Raw genomic sequence first — 18,858 nt, 5'->3', positions numbered from 1 at the left:
GTTTAAAAATTGAATTTGTACATTGCAGATGTATAATTTATTGATGTTAATAAGTTAAAAACGTCCATATTTTCTTCTTTAATTTATGTTGAACGGGTTGAGCCAAGAGACGGAAGGAATATTGGAGATCTGCAGTGTGGTTTGTTTTATGTCTCTTTGTTGGAAAAAAATGGCATATTTTAAAAGCGCCGTAATTCGGTAACTAATTGACCTACAGAGGTCCGGTTGGGCGTAAATTGTCACACATTTAATGCTTTTCAAAAACGTATATAGCGGCTTTCGACGAAAAAGGCATAGTTTAGGAAATATAGAACAAAAACTTAAAAAAGCCTTAAAATGTTGCGGTTTTACTCTACTCGTGCAGCAGTTGAGTTGAAGCTCGACAGTGACAGCGGTACTAATAATAAACTAAGCTTCAACACATTCTTTAAAAAAAAATAATTTTGTTGATATTTATGTATTAATTTATTTACAAATGAGCCACGCACGCGCAATGTGAGAGTTAGATTAATTTCTAGATGCCAGTGGGTACAACAACCACAAGCAACCTAGCCAATGTTACAATAACATAACCTAAAAAATCAAACGTGCAAGTTTGTATAAATAAAATGGGTAAAACAAAAAAGGATAATGAAAACGATGACAGTATCATCAATAAGGAGGAAACAGAAGATATTCCATACGAACAGAAAATACAAAACGCGTGTGTTATTGCAAAACCGATGGCCTCCAAAAAGCTAACAAAAAAGTGCTACAAACTTCTTAAAAAAGGTAAGAGAAGCCCTGCCTTCTCGCATTAAGGTTCTCTTTGTTAGCGTCCAAACATAAAACGTACGTCCGGAACGGATTAAAAGATGTACAGAAGCGAATACGTAAGGGCGAGACGGGAATACTATTTTTTGCCGCCGATATATCGCCAATCGACATAATGATTCACCTCCCTGGCGTTTGTGAAGATAAAAACATTCCGTATTGCTACACACCCAGTCGTGCAGATTTGGGCGCAGCATTGGGACTGAAACGAGGTGCGTTGCTTGCTTTGGTTCGTGAAAAGGAGGACTACAAGGAAATATTTGACGAATTAAAGCAGGAAATAAGAACGTTAGCTGTAGAGTTATAATAAAAATGATTTATTTCATAATTTGCGCAAATACATTGGACAAGAATTACACAATAATAAAACGTTTTTTTTGATTATTGACTGACCTACATCGATTGTCAATGAACACAACTGAAAAGGATCTAGACGGAAACCGTACGCAATTCCTATACTAAATCAGTTTGTGTGATCTAAGTTTTTGTTACGTTTAAATAAAAAATCTTAAGCGGGTTAATGAGGAATGGTTTCTACTAGATCCCAATTAAAATGTTACCACAAGTGTTTTTTTCTGTAGAAGAAAAAGTAGTTGCTTCACCTTGATGAATCAATTTAGACAGCTTACAGCCGTTGGATTTTGCCAATTGTTAAAACACACCATTTAATACATATAAGACTGGCACATATTACTTGTATATTATTGGAAATATGGATGCTTCGAAGTAAGTCACAGTAGACTCGCACAAAGCATCCATTATCTTACAAAGGCTCACTCTTAAATATTTCAGTCAATATGGATGGAATGCAAATTTGAGAAAAGAAGCGTGCGAGTAAAGAAAAACATAACGAGTGAAATCAAATCTCGTAAATGTATCAAATATAATTTTTTTACTTCTTTTTTATTTGGTACATTCATAAATTCCTAATTGACTACAATGTTCGTAAAAATTGGTCCTAAAATAAACAGGAATGTGATTATTCGTTAACGAGATGAAGCACAATTTTAGTTCGGTGTGGTCCAAAAAGTCTGCGCGTATGAAACCAAAAAGGAAGATATGCATGTAATTTGTATCGAGGGCTGCACAAATATTTTTTTATACATCTATTTACTTCTTGAGCTCATTTGTTCCATTGCAGTTCCTTTAATACACTACTGTACAGTCTGCATAAATATTCTACTCCATCAGGACCTAGCCCCGCAACTCCAAATTAGGAATGTTCCATAATTAAGTGGATAGGAGTGTGAAATTTATTGTGGGGGGCACAGTCTATTTAAGTTCAGCCCCCTCCACCATTTTGATTTAACTATTCCAAATCGAATGTTTATACATTAATTACTTACACATTATAATACTAGAACTTGACTTTTAAAACAGCAAGTCGGATGAGAAGCGTGTAATTCACATATAAAATTAAATTTGAAATAGATTGGGGGGGGGTCCAATTAGGTCTCCTGCTATTTTAAAATAAATAGGGTGATTGATGGAAAATTTTTTTTAAAGATTTGGAAAGTTTTTTTAAATACTTCCTTCATACTTGGGTAGACATCCGACAAGGAGTAGTTTAAAGGTACTATCATTGAATTTATAAATTCAATGGTACTATATTTTTTTGATAATATCAATCAGCGAGCTATATTCCCATAAGACTAGAATAATTTGCTTGGTATGAAAGCAATAAGGAAAAAACTGAGAAAATGGCATTTCCACTGTGTCAACTTGTTTTTAAAGCTTTGCCGAGTTCAAGCATCCGAAACAAAGATCTGTCTTTTTACCATGCAGTCATATAAGGATGCCCCAAAGGATTTCATGGCAGGCTGTGGCGCCCTCTAGGAAGTATGGGACCCCATACATATAAATGACTACATTTTATTCATCTATTAAATGGGCATAACTCGCTTAAGGTTACTCAGAAATTAACAGAATTATTTTTTGAAAGACATTTTGTGAGTTTGATCCAGTGGTAAAGGTGCTTATATTCCAGATACAGCCAAATGTTACAAAATAAGTACCCCTCAGCGTTGGGGATTTTTTATATATGCCCACCCATGTGTCAAGAGCGTATTTAAAATGTTTTCTTTTACAAAATTTGTGTTATTTCACTGTATCATCTTTTAATATTTGTAAAATTCTGGAATTGAGTTGGAATTATGTGGGGGAGGGGGTTAGGTCCAATAATGGGGTGAAATCTTACAAAAAAATATTCGTGTGACTTGTCTACATCTTCGTAAGTTAGGGAATAACTTTTTGGCTCAGACCATCATATCACAGTTCTCAGTGATGGAAATTCGATCAAAAGCAGCCGCGTGTGTGAGTATTATAGACGTAACTACGGATTGCTCAAATCGATGTTTCAATTGGACAAACACCATTATATTATATTAGTTATATGATAGAGATATATTCTATTCGAATTGCTAATTGAGTGTGCCGAGTAGTAATGTAAGAAAGTAACGTTATATAATGTGGTATTATGAACACGAATATACAATCGAGTAGTTTGAAAATAATAAAGAACACATTTTATAAAAAGTAGTCACAGCATATGCTTTAAAGATGCCCAGCGAGAGCTGGATCGGATTCAGACTTGCGTGAGAAGCATAAACAACCCGAGCTTGATTTAAGCGCATGTTTATTTTCACGATCACGTTCTACTAAACACTTTTGGTAGTAGTCGTAATCTTTCAAATACCAAACAGGCGGCCATCGATGTTCGACCAAGTACGCCTGATTGTCCGGGTGCAACAAACGTAGGCTTCGAGGAGACATACGACACAATTTATTATAATTAACACACAAATGGTTCATACACCAATCAGCCAACTGATGAGCATTGTGTAACTGCAATCAAATCGTGTCACTATTACGGTCATCAATTTTCGTATACAAACCTTAACAGGCTCTAATAAACGTAAACACTGTTCGATAGTTTCCGACATTTGAAGCCGTTCTAAATCTTCGATAACCCGTTTCTCCACTAAATTGACAAGACGCGGCAAGCATAATCTATTACCTAATTCCAATAAATTAACACACCGACTCGCCGACACCCCGGGAATGTCGTCGGTGTACAAATAATACAACAACTTGTGGAACGTGTACTCTCTCACTCCGGGAAATTCAATCTGTATTAGACACATCAGAGACGACAAGCTCGTTCGATGCAACTCACCACTTTGGCCTGACTCTCACGGAAATCGCCGCCGAACATCGCCTTCATCACTTCGCAACGTGCCGATAACATCGCCTTATGGGCCGCGCACGCGCCGTCGTCCAGCTCGAATACGATGTCGGCAAACAGGCCTTGCTCCAAACACAAATCTTGCAATTTACGTCTTAAATGCGCCTCGTGCGTTTCTTGTAATTGTGCTCCGTTACTTACATTTCCACATTGTTGTATGTTAATTAGTAACACTAGCAGTTGTGGCAGTTCCAGAAATTCGGCGGCCTGACGTGTTTCCTACACAAAAATGATACGATTTTAGATGACCACTATCAAGATTTTGGATGTTACAGAGAAATTAGAAATTTTAAAAATCATTATTTTTCGCCAAATTGTTATTTTAAAATTAGCATTTAATTTTCTTCATTTTTATATTCTTTTTCTACTTAAGGCTCCTCTGTAGTCAATCCGCCATATTGGAAAAATAGCTAAACTTTCTTATGAAATTCTGCTTTTGTAGTTGCAGTCTAACAAATTCTCGATAGTGGATACTCTTTGCAATGATGAAAAGAACGGCGGTACTTAAAAAAATTGAAACATCGATCTTAGTTTTTTAGGAAGATTGATGAATAGAAAAATCGTTTTTCGTAAATAACCGCCGTTGTAATGGGAGTAGAAAAACGTATAGCACCAATTTGGAAATCCGACAGTATTTCTTACGGCGGTACTTAAAGATATTATTTCCATCTATGATAGTAATGCATATATTTAAAAAAATATGTTTCGCGATCTTCAGAAAAAAATCAAAACGCTAACGTAAAGATAGGCAACTCAAATTGCACTTATAACGCCTGAGGCGACAACTCATTACTTGAAAGGGAAAACAAAAGAAACTACCTGGCAATACCCTACGCCGTTCCTAATGATATGGATTAGATAAATTACTATTTATTATTTATTTATTTGAATGCTGTTGATTTGTAAATCATAATGCCACATATTCCCAAGACGAAAAATGGATATCCTATTATAGGTACATTGGAAATAATTTTTTATTTCTAAAACCTTTTGCATCCCATCAGGATGCTTCAAGAAATAAAAAAAACCCTATAATGAGGCTGTAATAATATTTCCCTTTGACGGGGCGGGGGGTACTACAATACTAGGTACTTCACATATTAAATCATAAGTAGTGCTGAATATGAACTCTGTTTTATAACAATACTTTCAAACTACCAGAAGCGTAGCACTTTGTTTAGTTAGATCAAATCAAATATGACTAAATTACTCGTTTGTGTATATTTGCATCTAAAATTATCAGTTTCCTCAGATAATCCAGTATGCGGAGCAGTCAGAAGGGCCGATTCTGCAAAATGTGGTGTAAACGATTTTAACGTTTTAAATGGTCCATTTGGGTCCAAATAACATGTATTTGAAGAGTGCACACCAATTTTTTCCCGGCACAACTTTTGGCATCCAAAAAACCTTAAAACGTTCGAACTTTTTTCAATTTTTCGCTTAAAACTCGAAAACGGTTCATATTTTATGAATAACATTTCTTTATTATATTAAAGAAAACAAAAGTCTGCGTCGATAAAAAAAACTTTTCTAAAGAACTGAGTTAACCTTTTTTTAATGCGTTGTGGCTCTAAAGGAACGATAAAATCCTCTATCCCCCCCCTCCCTAAAGATTGTAGAACATCAATCAGAGAGTTCAAAAAGTACCAACAATTTAAAATTGGACCAATTTTTGAAATTCGTTGGAAAAAATTGGCGTTTTTTGATCGCTTTTAAAAATTTTTCTATTGGACCGATTTTGTTTGTTTTTTTTTATCGACGCATAATTTTGTTTTCTTTAATTTTCTAAAGAAGTGTTATTCAAAATAATGGACCGTTTTCGAGTTTTATGCGAAAAACGAAAAAATGACAAAAATTTTGAGGTTTTTTGACTGCCAAAAGTTGTGCCGGGAAAAAGTTTGTGCGCACTCTTCAAATATATGTTATTTGGACCCAAATGGGGCATTTGCTTTCCATAAAGTTGCCCCCAACAGATAACAAATGACGCATTTTTTCACTTATTAGCGGAACATAAACATAGGAAACGTCGTGGTATGTTATATAAAAGAAACGCTACCGATATAAATACAATTCCCCTTTTTAGTTAAATTCCTAAGCGGGATACGACAACTAATGGCCGACACTGACAATTTTATTTAAAACAAAGTGTCACTGTTTTGCTCATGTAAAGTCAAGTTAGTGAAAGTGGTGGATATAAAAAAATTCTTGCACTTTTAAAAAAATTCGACTATTTATCTTTCCGTTTGAGAATACCTTTTGATGGAGTCCCACAAACTTCACATCAACTTGGCGAATTTTTTTCAAATTTCCAATACTATGTAGCGACAGAAACCGGTAAATTTTTTACTACTACCTACTTCTTTTTTCTATATGGACTGATATCAACTTTATCAACAGGAATATTTGTCCCTCAAAAAATAGGAGAATCAAGTAAATTTTATTTTTACCATTGAATTCAGGGCAAAAAAGTGAAGTCATCTTACCGCACAATAGATGTTCGGAAAAATTCTCCATGGATCGTGCCTAGATATAAATAAGTAATACGCTAAATGTACAATTGTTATTAATTTTTGAAAAGATAAGGGTTTGTTTAGAATCAGTATAAATGTTATACTTTTAATCATTGTAACAGAATTTTAAATGTTAGCTACCATTTTTATGAAAAACATACAATTTTTGTTGTTGTTCACCCTTGTATATAAGTAAAGAAAGATTTATTTTAGGCGTTCGAAGTGTCGGTTTTTTTAGGATCTACCATACCTAAGTGAATTCATTCATGCACATGTCTATCTAATAATAACTATAAAAATTTATAAATCAGTAAAAATGATTAGAACAAATCACAAGAAATAAAGGGGTAATTAAAAAATGTTATAACAAACAATGCTAATCTAGTCCACTAATTACCTGAAAACCAGGCAATTTACAGAAGGTGTCATTATAGAAAAATGCAGTAAATGCATTGAATAAGTAATTTATTCAACGGTAATAGAAATAGGTATTTGTGCATCTCCAGTCAAATATTGTACAGCTTTTCGATAAACTTGTTTGCATAATTAGTCCTTGATCATTATACATGGTCTATTGTGTTTAACAATAAATGAAGAGAATATGCAAAACTGAGAAGGATAGATACATCGTTCGTTTCACTGAAGGAGAACATGTAGCAGTGTGTATTGTTGGTGGTCTAACCAATTGCAATAACACTGAAATACAAATTGACTACAGAGAAGCCTTAATACCTACAATAAAGACTATTTATTATTATTATTATTCATAAACACGTGTAGTGATGGAAAAGTAAAGATAACAATGCCAGTATAGACAACGGGTCGCCTGTTGGTGAAAGATTGAGTAGAGGTTTCATTGCGTGAGGTTGTTGATAAGGTGTGCTTTTGTTAACTTTGCGAAATAACGCTAGATGCCCGTTAAAAAAGTTCTACTTAAAAAGGTACAAACGCGAACTAAATCGTGAGCGCTTATCCGTAATAATTACCAAATAAACGTGCTCGAAATTGGATCATCCTCGGAGTCTTTGTGCTGGTGTGAAAAATTTTAAAGAAGACAGAAAATCATTACAAGCTCTTTAATGCAGAAGAAAAGGTTAGGGTTGATTGCGTTATTAACGCTTTACCGAGATTTCTAATTACCTTCTAGAGCGTTTCTGACGTTTTCGGGATATTTATAGGTGATTCTAAAGAACAAAGATACCTAAACACTTTAGGAAGGCGATAGAATGCCCTGAAGAGAGTGTATGAAGCTTTGATGAAGTTTTGAAAAGTTGTTGACTGTTTCCAGACACTTCCTCAAGAGCTTCAGCTCTTCCAGAACAAGACGAGCGTCAGAAAGGTCCTCCAACAGCGTATAAAAAAACTGTTCTGAAACAGAATAACACAACCGGAAAGGAGTTTGAAACTTATAAGACGATGGTTTTTAAAGCCGTTATACAGGTTGTTTCGAAATTCGCGCACACGGATTATGGGATAGTGTTATTCGACAAAAACTGAACAAAAAGTACCTGCACCACTTTTCCATCAGACCGCTATTTTTCGAGTTACCACGGTTTTAAAAATCTCCACCCCCCCCCTTCGCTGCGCCACTGATTAAACTTAATAACAACACATTTTTAAAAACAAAAGAAGGTTCAAAATAAACTATAATTATGACGAGTACGTAATTACAACAGTTGTTCAAAATGTCCGCCGTCTGCTAGTAAACATAAGCTTCAGCACGTCGAAAAAAAAAGTGCCGGTCTGATCAAAAACTGGTAGAGGAACTTTTTATTCAGTTTTCGTTGTATAACACCATCCCACAGTCCGTGTGCGGGAATTTCGAAACACCCTGTAGACTCACCTGACGTAGGAATTTTTAAAAAAGGTTTGAAGTTTCTCAAGAACTATACAAATGGGCTAAACAAGCCTCTGAAAATAACTTAAGTGACCAAGTGTGTCAGAAGACCTTCCAAAACCACGTATATGGTCTTCAGAGCCTTATGTAACCTTCCAGAGCTTTCAATGCCCGTCTGTCTCTGAAAAAGCCCAGAGAAAGCGTGGGACCTCTTAAATGCTATGGAAAGTTCCTGGAAAATTTCCTATCCTTGCAGAATAGTCATTTTATAATTAGTAGTATCAGATAGCATAAAAATTTCAGTGCTGGCACCGAACAGGCCTTTTTCTGATATAGTTTCTGAATATCAAAAATCGGCCCAGACCCCAAAATTTCGACCCTCTTACTACCAGTAGTTATGTCATAAAAGTGAGGGATGCATAGACATAAGTACACTCATTTTCTAATGGGCGATATTTTTAATATTGTAAATGTAAATTACTCAATTTATACAGGGTGGGCCATTAGTGTGTGGGTGGAAGATTGTGGGTTTATTAACGCACATACTTAAAATTAATTGTGGGGGAATGTTGAAGGACCCTTCAGGCTACAACCTAAAAATATTTTCAACGAAATTGCAATTGTTATACAGGGTGATTTATATCAAAGTTGCATTTTTTTTAATGGAACCCTCTGTATATTATTACATATTTGGATTCCTTGGTCAATTTTAGTATGACTTTATGTATTACATAATTATGATATCTAAATTGAGTAGTTTAGCCGCACTTCGTCGTTTTTTCAAAAAGTAGGTGTCCAGTAAAACTTGAATATCACAGTTATCATAAAACTTAGAAGGCCGTGAATTTGCAGTGGTAGTATAATCATGAAATGTACTAACATACACCGAAATACTAAATCACTAAAGTTAAACTTCTTTTGTGAAGAAATCACTCCGTCAATTTTCACATCAAATGTAGGATTTTATTACCTATTTAATAATATAAGCATATCGATATTGATCTTTTACATATTTTTTGTTATTCAACAATCTCTAATAATTCACAGGGTTTTTCGATTTCCAAAGCCTGCCAGTAATTAATAGGCCGTTAAAAATTACAAACAATTGAATTTATAAAAAATTTACTCCAAATAAAATAAAACAAAAACTTAAGAAAATCAATATAAAAAGTTTAAATAAAAATAAGAGAAAAATTATTATTTCAATATACGACTCATTTTAGATATCATGTGTAATACATAAAGTCACACTAAAATTGACCAAGAAATCGAAATATGTAATAATGTACAGGGGGTTCCATATAAAAAAATACAACTTTGATATAAATCGCCCTGTATAATAATTGCAATTTCGTTGAAAATATTTTTAGGTTGTAGCCTAAAGGGTCCTTCAACATTCACCCACAATGAATTTGAAATATGCGCGTTAATAACCCACAAGCGTCCACCCACACACTAATGGCCCACCCTGTATAAGGCACATCTGGTCGATTGCGATAAGGATTTTTATTATCAGACGAAAATTAATTATTGCATCTGTTTTATCGCTGTTAAGAGATAAGGTATTACAAAGAATTGCGCGAATCATGTCAGCAGAAGTGGGGACATGTCAAGTCGAAGCTGGTCTTATCAAAAAACCTATTGTAAATAGAGATTTATGTTTTATTTGATTTGTTGACCGCGTGAGTACAGTGTCCAACCAAACAAGCTTTTTTAAACTTTTCTTTCTTGCAGGGATTTTGATTTAATTTTTTTCACCTGTTTCGGAATAAATTTCTGTCATTACCAATCAATTAATTGTGTGTTGATTCGAATCCATTGTGCAACCCGGATAGTTTTTCATGTCCGATTTTTCTTTTCGTGTTTTCAAAATTTGAGAACTAAATTTTTTAAATTATATAAAAAAGTCGTGTAGGTTTTTGAAAAAGGCAAGCACTTTTGAAAGTCCCTAAAATCTTCGTAGACGTTTAAAAAATGTTGGGAGATACTTTCTGAACACCTTTCAGCTTTTGGATCGCAAATAGTTAAGTGGATTTTTACTCTCCAAAATTTACCAGAGGCAGTTAATTTCAAATGCTACGCTACATACCTGTAAATCGGGCTGATGATGATCGATAGTTCCAGTGTAAATAAATTGCAAGCATTGGCGAATGGCGGCCGGACTAACTAATTTTCCTAGAGTAACGACAGTTTGTCCCTCCGACTGAATTGTACGTATAGCTTGAAATGCGGGATGATCGAGCTCACGGGGAGGCGGTAAAGCTTGGCAGCTGGCGCGACGACGCCACGTTCGTTGTTCGGTCCTCAGCAAGCTCTCATTGTCATCGCTGAAATCTCCCAGGGAGCTGACCATGCTCGAATCGCTAGTACTACGCGTTATATCGGCGTTCATCTCGAGTGTAAACAATTTATAAAACGCCAGACTGGCCGACGACAGTATGTACCGGTGCGCCGAAAATCCTATGGATCCCGCCACCAAGACGACGTCCGAATGATCCTTGCTTATCCAAAGCTGGTGCAAATCCTCAGTGTACGAGCTATTGCATATATTCACCTCCGGTTTCGGGGGAGGCGGAGGTTTAAAAGGCGCCTGTAATAGCGGTCTCTGCACTTTTTTCAAATTAGTCTGCCAAAACCTCTGCTGCCGGCGAGCTTGCAAAGCGGCCCGAATCGCATTTTCGAAAACCTCGTTAACTCCAAAGTACGTCAGCACCGACGTTTCGTAATAGTACAGTCCGAGCTCTTGAGCGACGTCGCGCGCCTCGTCCGGCATAACCAAATCGCATTTACGTGTCGCGCGAACAAACGAGCTTCTATCTCTAAAGAACGTAAGGTACGCTTCGTCGCGATACATGAAACGTAAGTCGTTTTTGCACCCTACTAAAAGTACGGGCGTGTTCGGGCAGAAACGACGTATCTCCGGATACCACATCAGACGACAGTTTCGCAACGAAATCGGATTGTTTACGCTAAAACACAGGAGTACAACGTCCGAGCGTCCGTAAGCGAACCTTCTGTCTTTTTCGTGATCTCCAAATGTATCCCATAGTCGGAGCGATACGTTTACGCTGTCTACTACCTCCCATGATCTTTCCAACACCTAAAAATATATTCCACTTTAGTACATATTTACAAATTACATGGTTTCTATACTGGAACCAAGTTCGAAACTCGTTATCCAAGTCCAACTAAAGTGAAAGTACTTTTAATTTGAGCGATGAAAATCAATAAAAACCTTATTGTTTACTCTTTTTAAATAGTAGGCCATGGATTCATCGAGATTTTGATTTATTTATTGTATCCATGGTAACTAAGGCAGCCGATATTAACCAATAAAAATTGTTGACAGTAGAAACATGTCATTTCAAAATTTTGAAAAATATGATAATATAATTAAACAAGAAAAAAGGTTTTCGCCCTAAAGCGAGTAACTTCAGCGCATTTTCCATAAATTGATCAATACTTCCACCAAAGGCCATACCTATGTGCGCTATGTTTTTCATTACTAGAAGGATATATGGTTAAGATTTTAAAGAAATATCTTCATAAATAAGGAAGTTGACACTTACTGCGCAGTTGATATTGCGCGTCCTGCGCATGCGCTTATTAATCTGATATTTACAATATGCAATACGTTTGCTTTTACTATAAGCATCTTTCAAAGAAATATCTCCATAAATAAGAAAGTTGGCACAACTGATTTTTACTATGTGTGATAGATTTGCCTTTACTACAAGTATCTGTGATTAAAATTTCAACAAAATATATTAATAAATAAAAAAGTAAACATTGCGCAGCCTGCGCATGCGCAGTTCAATCGTCAAGATTTTCCTTGACTCAGGTGCCAGAGCGATACGCTACCGAATGCAAAAAGAACGAACTTAATATCTTGAAAACTGTAGGAATAGTTAAGGCCTCGGACAGACAGAGAAAGTGGCTGCAATAGCGCACCCAACTTCGTTGGAAGATGCGCTAAAAATATAGGATGATACATCAATGTAATCACGAAAAAGAATTCAAAAAATTGTACGTCGTTAAAGTATACAGAGTGTTGCATTTAAAAGATACCTAGTTTTGGTCAAATCTCAGAAACGGTGGTCGACCATTGTTCGTTACTACGTCACTACTAGATTCTACGTAAAATATCTAAAATAGGCAGTTTTACATTTTAACCACCTGTACGTTAGTAAGGGAGATATTGCATCGAGGTAAAAAATGACCCCCCACTTTTTTACGGAAATACACGTTTTGAGGTACCAGGAATCCGAATCAAACAAAATTTCGATGTCAGTCTGTCTGTACTCTCATTTCCGGGAACCAAATTTGGTACCCATATTCTTAGACATAAAATAAGGGCTCTATTTTTTCGTGCTATTGTTTTTTATCATGTGGCCCCCAGCGATATGTGAAAACCTTAAAATGGCCCTTTATGATAAATGAGTTTGACAGGCCTGCTACACAGGGTGTTCCTACATATTATGTGCATAGGGATAATTCTCTGACTTATTTTAAGATTAAAAGTTCATATAAACATACGTCCGCAACGCTTATATAGTTACAGTTCGCTATACAGGGTGTTACGTTTTTTCTTTATATCTCCTGCAGTTTTCGAGATATTTTGCTAAAGTTTGAAATATATGTTACGCGGAAGGGCTTATATCATTGATCACGTCAATTGATTTTCCGACTTGTTCAGTCTCTTTTTCTCTTTTCTTCGTAGAAAAACAAGTCAGCATGTGCATGATGAAAGCGCATTTCTGGTAATACAGATTAGTATTTTATTAGCAAAAATCAATCTCACGAGTAATTTATCCCAAAACAGACTACAGCCTGAACATCTACACTCTATAGCACACTAGATATTGTATTTTTTTTTCAAAAATGCGCAAAAAAATAAAAATCAATTTTCTGTAGTTAGCTAAATGAAAGTAAAATTTTTAAAATGGTCCAGTAGGCCGTGGCTTCATTTGCATAATCGCTTGATTTTATTAGTTTTGACAGTTCACATTTGACATTGAATCTTGTATTTGCAAAGTTTATTTTAAAAAATCGATAACGAGGCGTTTGCGGATATGCGCCGGCCCGTGTGGCGCAGTTGAGTTGAAGCTAGGCTGCGGTACTAAGGGTTCCTGGTTTGAGTTCGGGTTCGGCTATGGATATTTGTAAATGTATAGAGGGTTGGGTTGGTAGAGCAGCCTTGGCTGAAATCACGCCCACTTAAAAATAAAAGCAAAAATAAATAATAAATAAATAAATGAACTCATCCTTAGACTCCGACACTCCATTTTCAAGATATTCACACTTAAGTTTTCACATCGCCAGATAATATGTACATCAGAAAATATTTTTTAATTTATTTTGCAATTAAATTCAATGTTCGAAATGAAAATATATTAAATAACAAATGCGGCATTTGTGAAGGTTTTGTAAACATTTGTGAAAATACCACGAATGTCGTTAAGTCACACAGATGGCAGTTAATGTAACCTGAAAACGTCTGTACCTATAGGGAGTGTCACCCATACGATCATCATCCCCCACCGGACGTCCCATTGGTTGCATACTGCTTGTAATTCAAAGGGAGTGGTAGGGGGGAGGGGGGTAATATTTTGATGATATAAACTTAAATTAAGAATAAAATCCACATGTTTCGGTTTATATCAATTTATCAATTACTTAGAGGAATTGGCCAGTTTTATTTTTATTGCAGCACAGAAGGGGGGGGGGGGCATGCATTATAAGAATAACCTCTACATTATGACCCTACATATTTCTAATGTTGTTAATGCTACAATGTTGCTTAATTAGCACACAATAATCATTATTACACAGAACGCCCTGCATATTATTTATACTTTTAAAAAATATGAATCTCGTGTGCATTCATTTGAAAAATAGAATAAAAATCTATACACAGGTTGCCATGGAGACAAAGCCGAATTTTAAAATAAATGGCCCTTGTGCTCAATCTAATAATACTTGGCTATTTTGGAGAAAACAGTAAAAATTTACTCTTTTGACTACAATTATTAATGCACTTTTGAATAGGGGCTAGGAATTTCTTCAAAAAAAATTTTTGATTCAATTAAAATCGCGGAAATTTTCATATGTTCATGCGGATGGTGATCTTCAGTAGGTTTAAACTTAGATCAGCATGTGTGATACGTCATGCATAAAGAGTAAATGCGATTTGATACAGTGTTTAGTGATGCCGAACCGCACGGAACATTCAATTTCATTGGGTCCCTTTAGGTTTTGTTAGCCGGCCCAGATTCTAGAGGGGGATGGCATATTTTGGACGCGAACAAACGAGTTTCTGGTTCCGTTTCGGAATTTTCAGCGGGTGTTTTGGTGACAGGAAAAAGAGATAGGAACGGCAGCTCGAGCGTAAAGGTCGCGGTTTTATCGCGAAAAATTAAGTTTTTGACCCTCGAAAAGGGTCGAAAAGGGTTGTTGACCAAAGAAAATCAGTTCCAGTGGGTTGTGATGAATTTCACGTCGGGCGGAAACGAAGTTAAATTACATAGAATTTCATGATAATTCTGTGAAGAACAATTAACCGGTTTAATCGCGGAGAGTATATACAACAACCATTTTTTTGTGAACTTTTGAAGAAACATTGCTAATTCGTGAACTCGTGAACTTTCATCGTCGTCCTAGTTGCGAACTTATCTGTTGATATCTTTGAGCTGATGGAAAGCAGAGACCTCACGGACTGGGTCTTTTTAATCTGAAGACGTAAATGCATATCAAAATTTTCACCTTCACTGAGAAAAGGAATTTCATATAACAATCAATGTGAGCTCTATCCTGGGGGATTTCAGCCTGACGAAATCTATGGAGGCCGACGCAGGGCGGATTAAGAGAGAAAGGTAGAAGCTACTGCAAATTTTGTTTTGTTTGCAACTCGGAAACTGTAACATAAATACTTTAGGGATGCAGTACAATTTTTATTAGGATTTAATAATTTCTTATTTAATCATGTTAAGTAAATTAAACAAAAATTAACCCCAAATTATTACTTAACGGGAGAAAGTTATTTGTTTGACTTCTTAAAGTTATCTAATTTTCAGTTATTCAAGTTTCCCCCATTTAAGTATCTGATAAAGGGGGGGATTTTTTGATTGAATATATTCAACCATTTAGTAAATTTTGAGTTTTATTGTCGACCAGATGGAGCAGTAATGCGTTAGTGGAGGTTGAGTGGACTATGTCGAGCATTCAATTCGTTTTTACTATAATACCACAAAAACTTTATATTTATACAGTCAATTCCGTCAAAGTTCTAGGGGCAAGTTGCGTACCTACGGTTTACAGACGGTAAAAAACAAAGCCTATGCGATCAAAAATGAGTTGCTGTCGAGTCACCTTTGGAATTTTTGTTTATATGGGAAATCGTACTTGAACTTCCAAAGGCGACTCGACAGCAACTCATTTTTGATCGCCCGTTACTAAGGACCAGTATTGCATGATTCAGTTAAATTTATATGATAGATAATCTCATGTAAATGCACTTGTTTCCATGGCAACTGTCAGATAAACACGAAACCAGTCCTGAATTGTCAAATGATTTCTAACATTAATCTTTTTTTATTATACCTCAATCACAATCTCCGTTTTAAACACTTAAATGCGTGCGAAAAAAGGCCTTTAAAGCACACGTACTCGTTGCGCGTGCTTTAAAGTGCTTTTATACACTTGTATCTTAATATACTATTAAATCCACATGCCCGATGATTCAGAATCATCAGAACCCTTAAAATCTCATGTACATTCCCTAGACTTTCAAAATGTCATAATTATGAGAACATTCAAGATCGTCATAATTTTCAGACCCCTCAAAACCTCTAAAATCCTTTGCATCTTCAGAATCTACACATAATATTCAGATCAATCAAAATCTGTCAAACTCTATAAAATATTCTCTATCCCACATTACTTGGCAACAATGGATGAAGGATATTTTCCTAAATTTCATTGGAAGTAGTGACTTTATTTCACTTTGAAAATAATGAATGGCAGTCAGTATCTTATTTTCAATAACAATAGGTAGTGAATTTAAATTTATAGCAGTATCATCATAAGTGAGTGGTTCCGGGAGTAGACCTATAGCCACGCCCTTAGCAAGAGGTCATTGACACTTGACCTTCACAACAGAACTGAGGTTAGGTACTTGATCTCTGGTGCAGGTGCAGCAACTCTGCATTTCGATCGATTTATTATCCTTGAAATTCGTGGCAGTAAAGTCACATCATTTAGTTAAGACAATTGATCATCGAGTTATCAAAATATTCCACAAAATACCTTTTTTATGGAAATTGTAGATAAAAAACTATGTTTAATTAATTACTAATAGAGCTACAACGGAGAGTATACATTCAATGTACTTAATTCATTATTCAAGCTCATAAAAATTTGGAACAAAGTAGGTACCTACTATAATTAAACAAAAAAATTTTAATCAACAAATTGTGGTACCTACAATACAATACAATTTAACATTTTTAATGGTTTTGTAACTGTGTAGTTGGACTTTTTATCCAGACTTCAATTTTAGCTCAAAATATATGTTGTCTTATCTTGATAACTGGATGCTCAATTGCAGTTATGGTTTGACTATTGCACTCTTGAGAACAAAATCTTCATATTACCTACTGCTACAAATTGACCAAAGTTTGCAATAATGTTAACTTCAGTTGTAAGACATAGGAGTCTTCCTACAGGAAACCGGACTCCGTAACAAAGGTTATAGAATGAAGAAAGGTTGCAAAAGCATAGCAAAGTACCCTTCTGTCCCTCTTTGTCACATTTCCAACTGTAAAATCCAGCAAAGAGGCAAATGACTCCTTTGCTAAAATTGACTAAATACTTAATAATAGTGTTTACTGCTTCCTATTACACTGCAGTTATATTATCGACTTAAGTGGGTACTTTTAGAAAGCTCAAGTGCTTGGATTAGTTTTTTTGTAAGATAGTGACTCAATGGAAGTTGGCAAAGTCCGCAATCAAGGTGCTCAACATTGCACCTACGGCTTGACAAGAGGTTTACTTATTCACCCTGCAGAAAATCCTTGGATAGCTTCGAACAGTGTAGGTCAAGTCTGTTTTAAGGCATTTATCAACAATTTTTTTTGTTAGCTTTGTAACTATTTTAAGAATGTGGGTGAAAGATCACGTGAAAGTTTGTTTTGGCCAACGAAGATAACACCGAAACTAATTCTTTTTGAAATGGTAGTACTTACATCCTTGTAGATGCGATACTGGTCGATAGCCCACACGGTGGGTACATGTGTGGCCAAGAGTTGGGCCAAAGACACCTGCTGGTTGCAGGCTCTCGCACAGATCAATCGAGTTTTACCGACTGCCGTATCACCCACCACGACACATTTCACCAATTCCTGATGGGGCTGTTCATTGTCCATCCCTTAAACCCATCACCATCACCGTTCCTCTCTCGCGTCCCTCCTATGTACACTGATTAATAGATCTGCAAAGTAAAAAATGTTAAAACCGTCCACCGATTCGGGCAACAACATGTCAAACGATGGTAACTGCTCGCTCTTCCAACTGGGACTGATAAACTAATTATAGATACACAAAAGATAAGATAGAAAAGTTGTTTTTCGTGCGTTAACCGAATAAAATTCCTGCGTGCCTGGGAAAAATCCGGCTGCAGTTGGTCATTAACAAAGAAGGAAATAATGAGATCAGAGGGCAGGAGTCAAGACAATGAACAGATTGTTGACCCCATCACTGTATAGAAAGTTGAATTGAAATTTAAAAGGCGCACCTTCACTTACCGTTATTTAGTAAACATTCATCACACAGCTCGTACGCCGCCCCCGTCGCGACTTTATCTGAATGTTTATTTTAACTCAAAAATAAGACGCAGGATGAACTTGTTTGCGATTCTAAATTTCTCCAATTATTTTCGCATTGACGCGTGACAAAATAACAACGAATGAAAGACGACGCGTTTATTCAACGTTGCGCATTATTTTTTTAATAGAGAGGGCCCCCGCTTCTTTTGTTTATCGTTGCCTATTCGCGAAACAACAGCACTTTTGTATCCAATTTAAACTTTACTACGAGACGGCTCATTTTATTGTGGAATACGAACGGATCGTCCATGAAGGAGTTCATGCTGCTGCTGTGTATAAATGAAATGAGTAACGCAAATCGATTTTTGAAACGTGACGTCAACCCATTTCGAGGCCGTCACGAGATCAATCGGCTCTTGAACCCGACGCATTTTCTTATTACTTTTTAGCGGTTATTTCTACTCTTAAATAATAATTAATAATTGTCGTCCAATTCGGTCTTCGCCATGAGCGGTCTCGATGCGGCAGTCGAGGACGCGGCGCGCTCCGTCTCGTCAATTTAAATTTGGGCTATTTATAAACGCAGGTCATAGATTCTTGGTTTATATTTAGGCCCTTGACACTAGAATTGCG

At 35.9% G+C, this 18,858-nt stretch overlaps 2 protein-coding genes across 3 annotated transcripts; one reads left to right on the top strand and one right to left on the bottom strand.

Annotated features, from left to right (window-relative positions):
• The first annotated feature begins 525 nt into the window (after positions 1-525).
• LOC116164731 (H/ACA ribonucleoprotein complex subunit 2-like protein) lies at positions 526-1,197 on the top strand. Its single transcript, XM_031478948.1, has 2 exons — positions 526-771; positions 816-1,197. Exons 1-2 carry the CDS (start codon positions 609-611, stop codon positions 1,118-1,120), a joined length of 468 nt encoding a protein of 155 aa, XP_031334808.1. The 5' UTR covers positions 526-608; the 3' UTR covers positions 1,121-1,197.
• On the bottom strand, positions 1,115-18,706 carry LOC116164727 (rho-related BTB domain-containing protein 1). Of its 2 annotated transcripts, none has more exons than XM_031478938.1 (6): positions 18,205-18,706; positions 17,647-17,891; positions 10,494-11,504; positions 3,989-4,276; positions 3,708-3,941; positions 1,115-3,657 (listed from the first exon to the last, which is right to left on the bottom strand). In XM_031478938.1, the coding sequence occupies exons 2-6, from the start codon at positions 17,824-17,826 to the stop codon at positions 3,367-3,369; spliced, it is 2,004 nt and encodes a 667-aa protein (XP_031334798.1). In that variant the 5' UTR covers positions 17,827-17,891; positions 18,205-18,706; the 3' UTR covers positions 1,115-3,366. The 2 variants fall into 2 exon arrangements, with proteins under 2 accessions (XP_031334798.1, XP_031334799.1); XM_031478939.1 differs by lacking the exon at positions 18,205-18,706 and adding an exon at positions 17,939-18,165.
• Between the last annotated feature and the right edge of the window lie 152 nt (positions 18,707-18,858).

The sequence above is a fragment of the Photinus pyralis genome, unplaced genomic scaffold (assembly GCF_008802855.1).
Source record: "Photinus pyralis isolate 1611_PpyrPB1 unplaced genomic scaffold, Ppyr1.3 Ppyr1.4_LG2, whole genome shotgun sequence".
Taxonomy (NCBI): domain Eukaryota; kingdom Metazoa; phylum Arthropoda; class Insecta; order Coleoptera; family Lampyridae; genus Photinus; species Photinus pyralis.
Note: the sequence above shows the minus strand (reverse complement) of the source record. Positions and strands in the feature narration are given on the sequence as shown.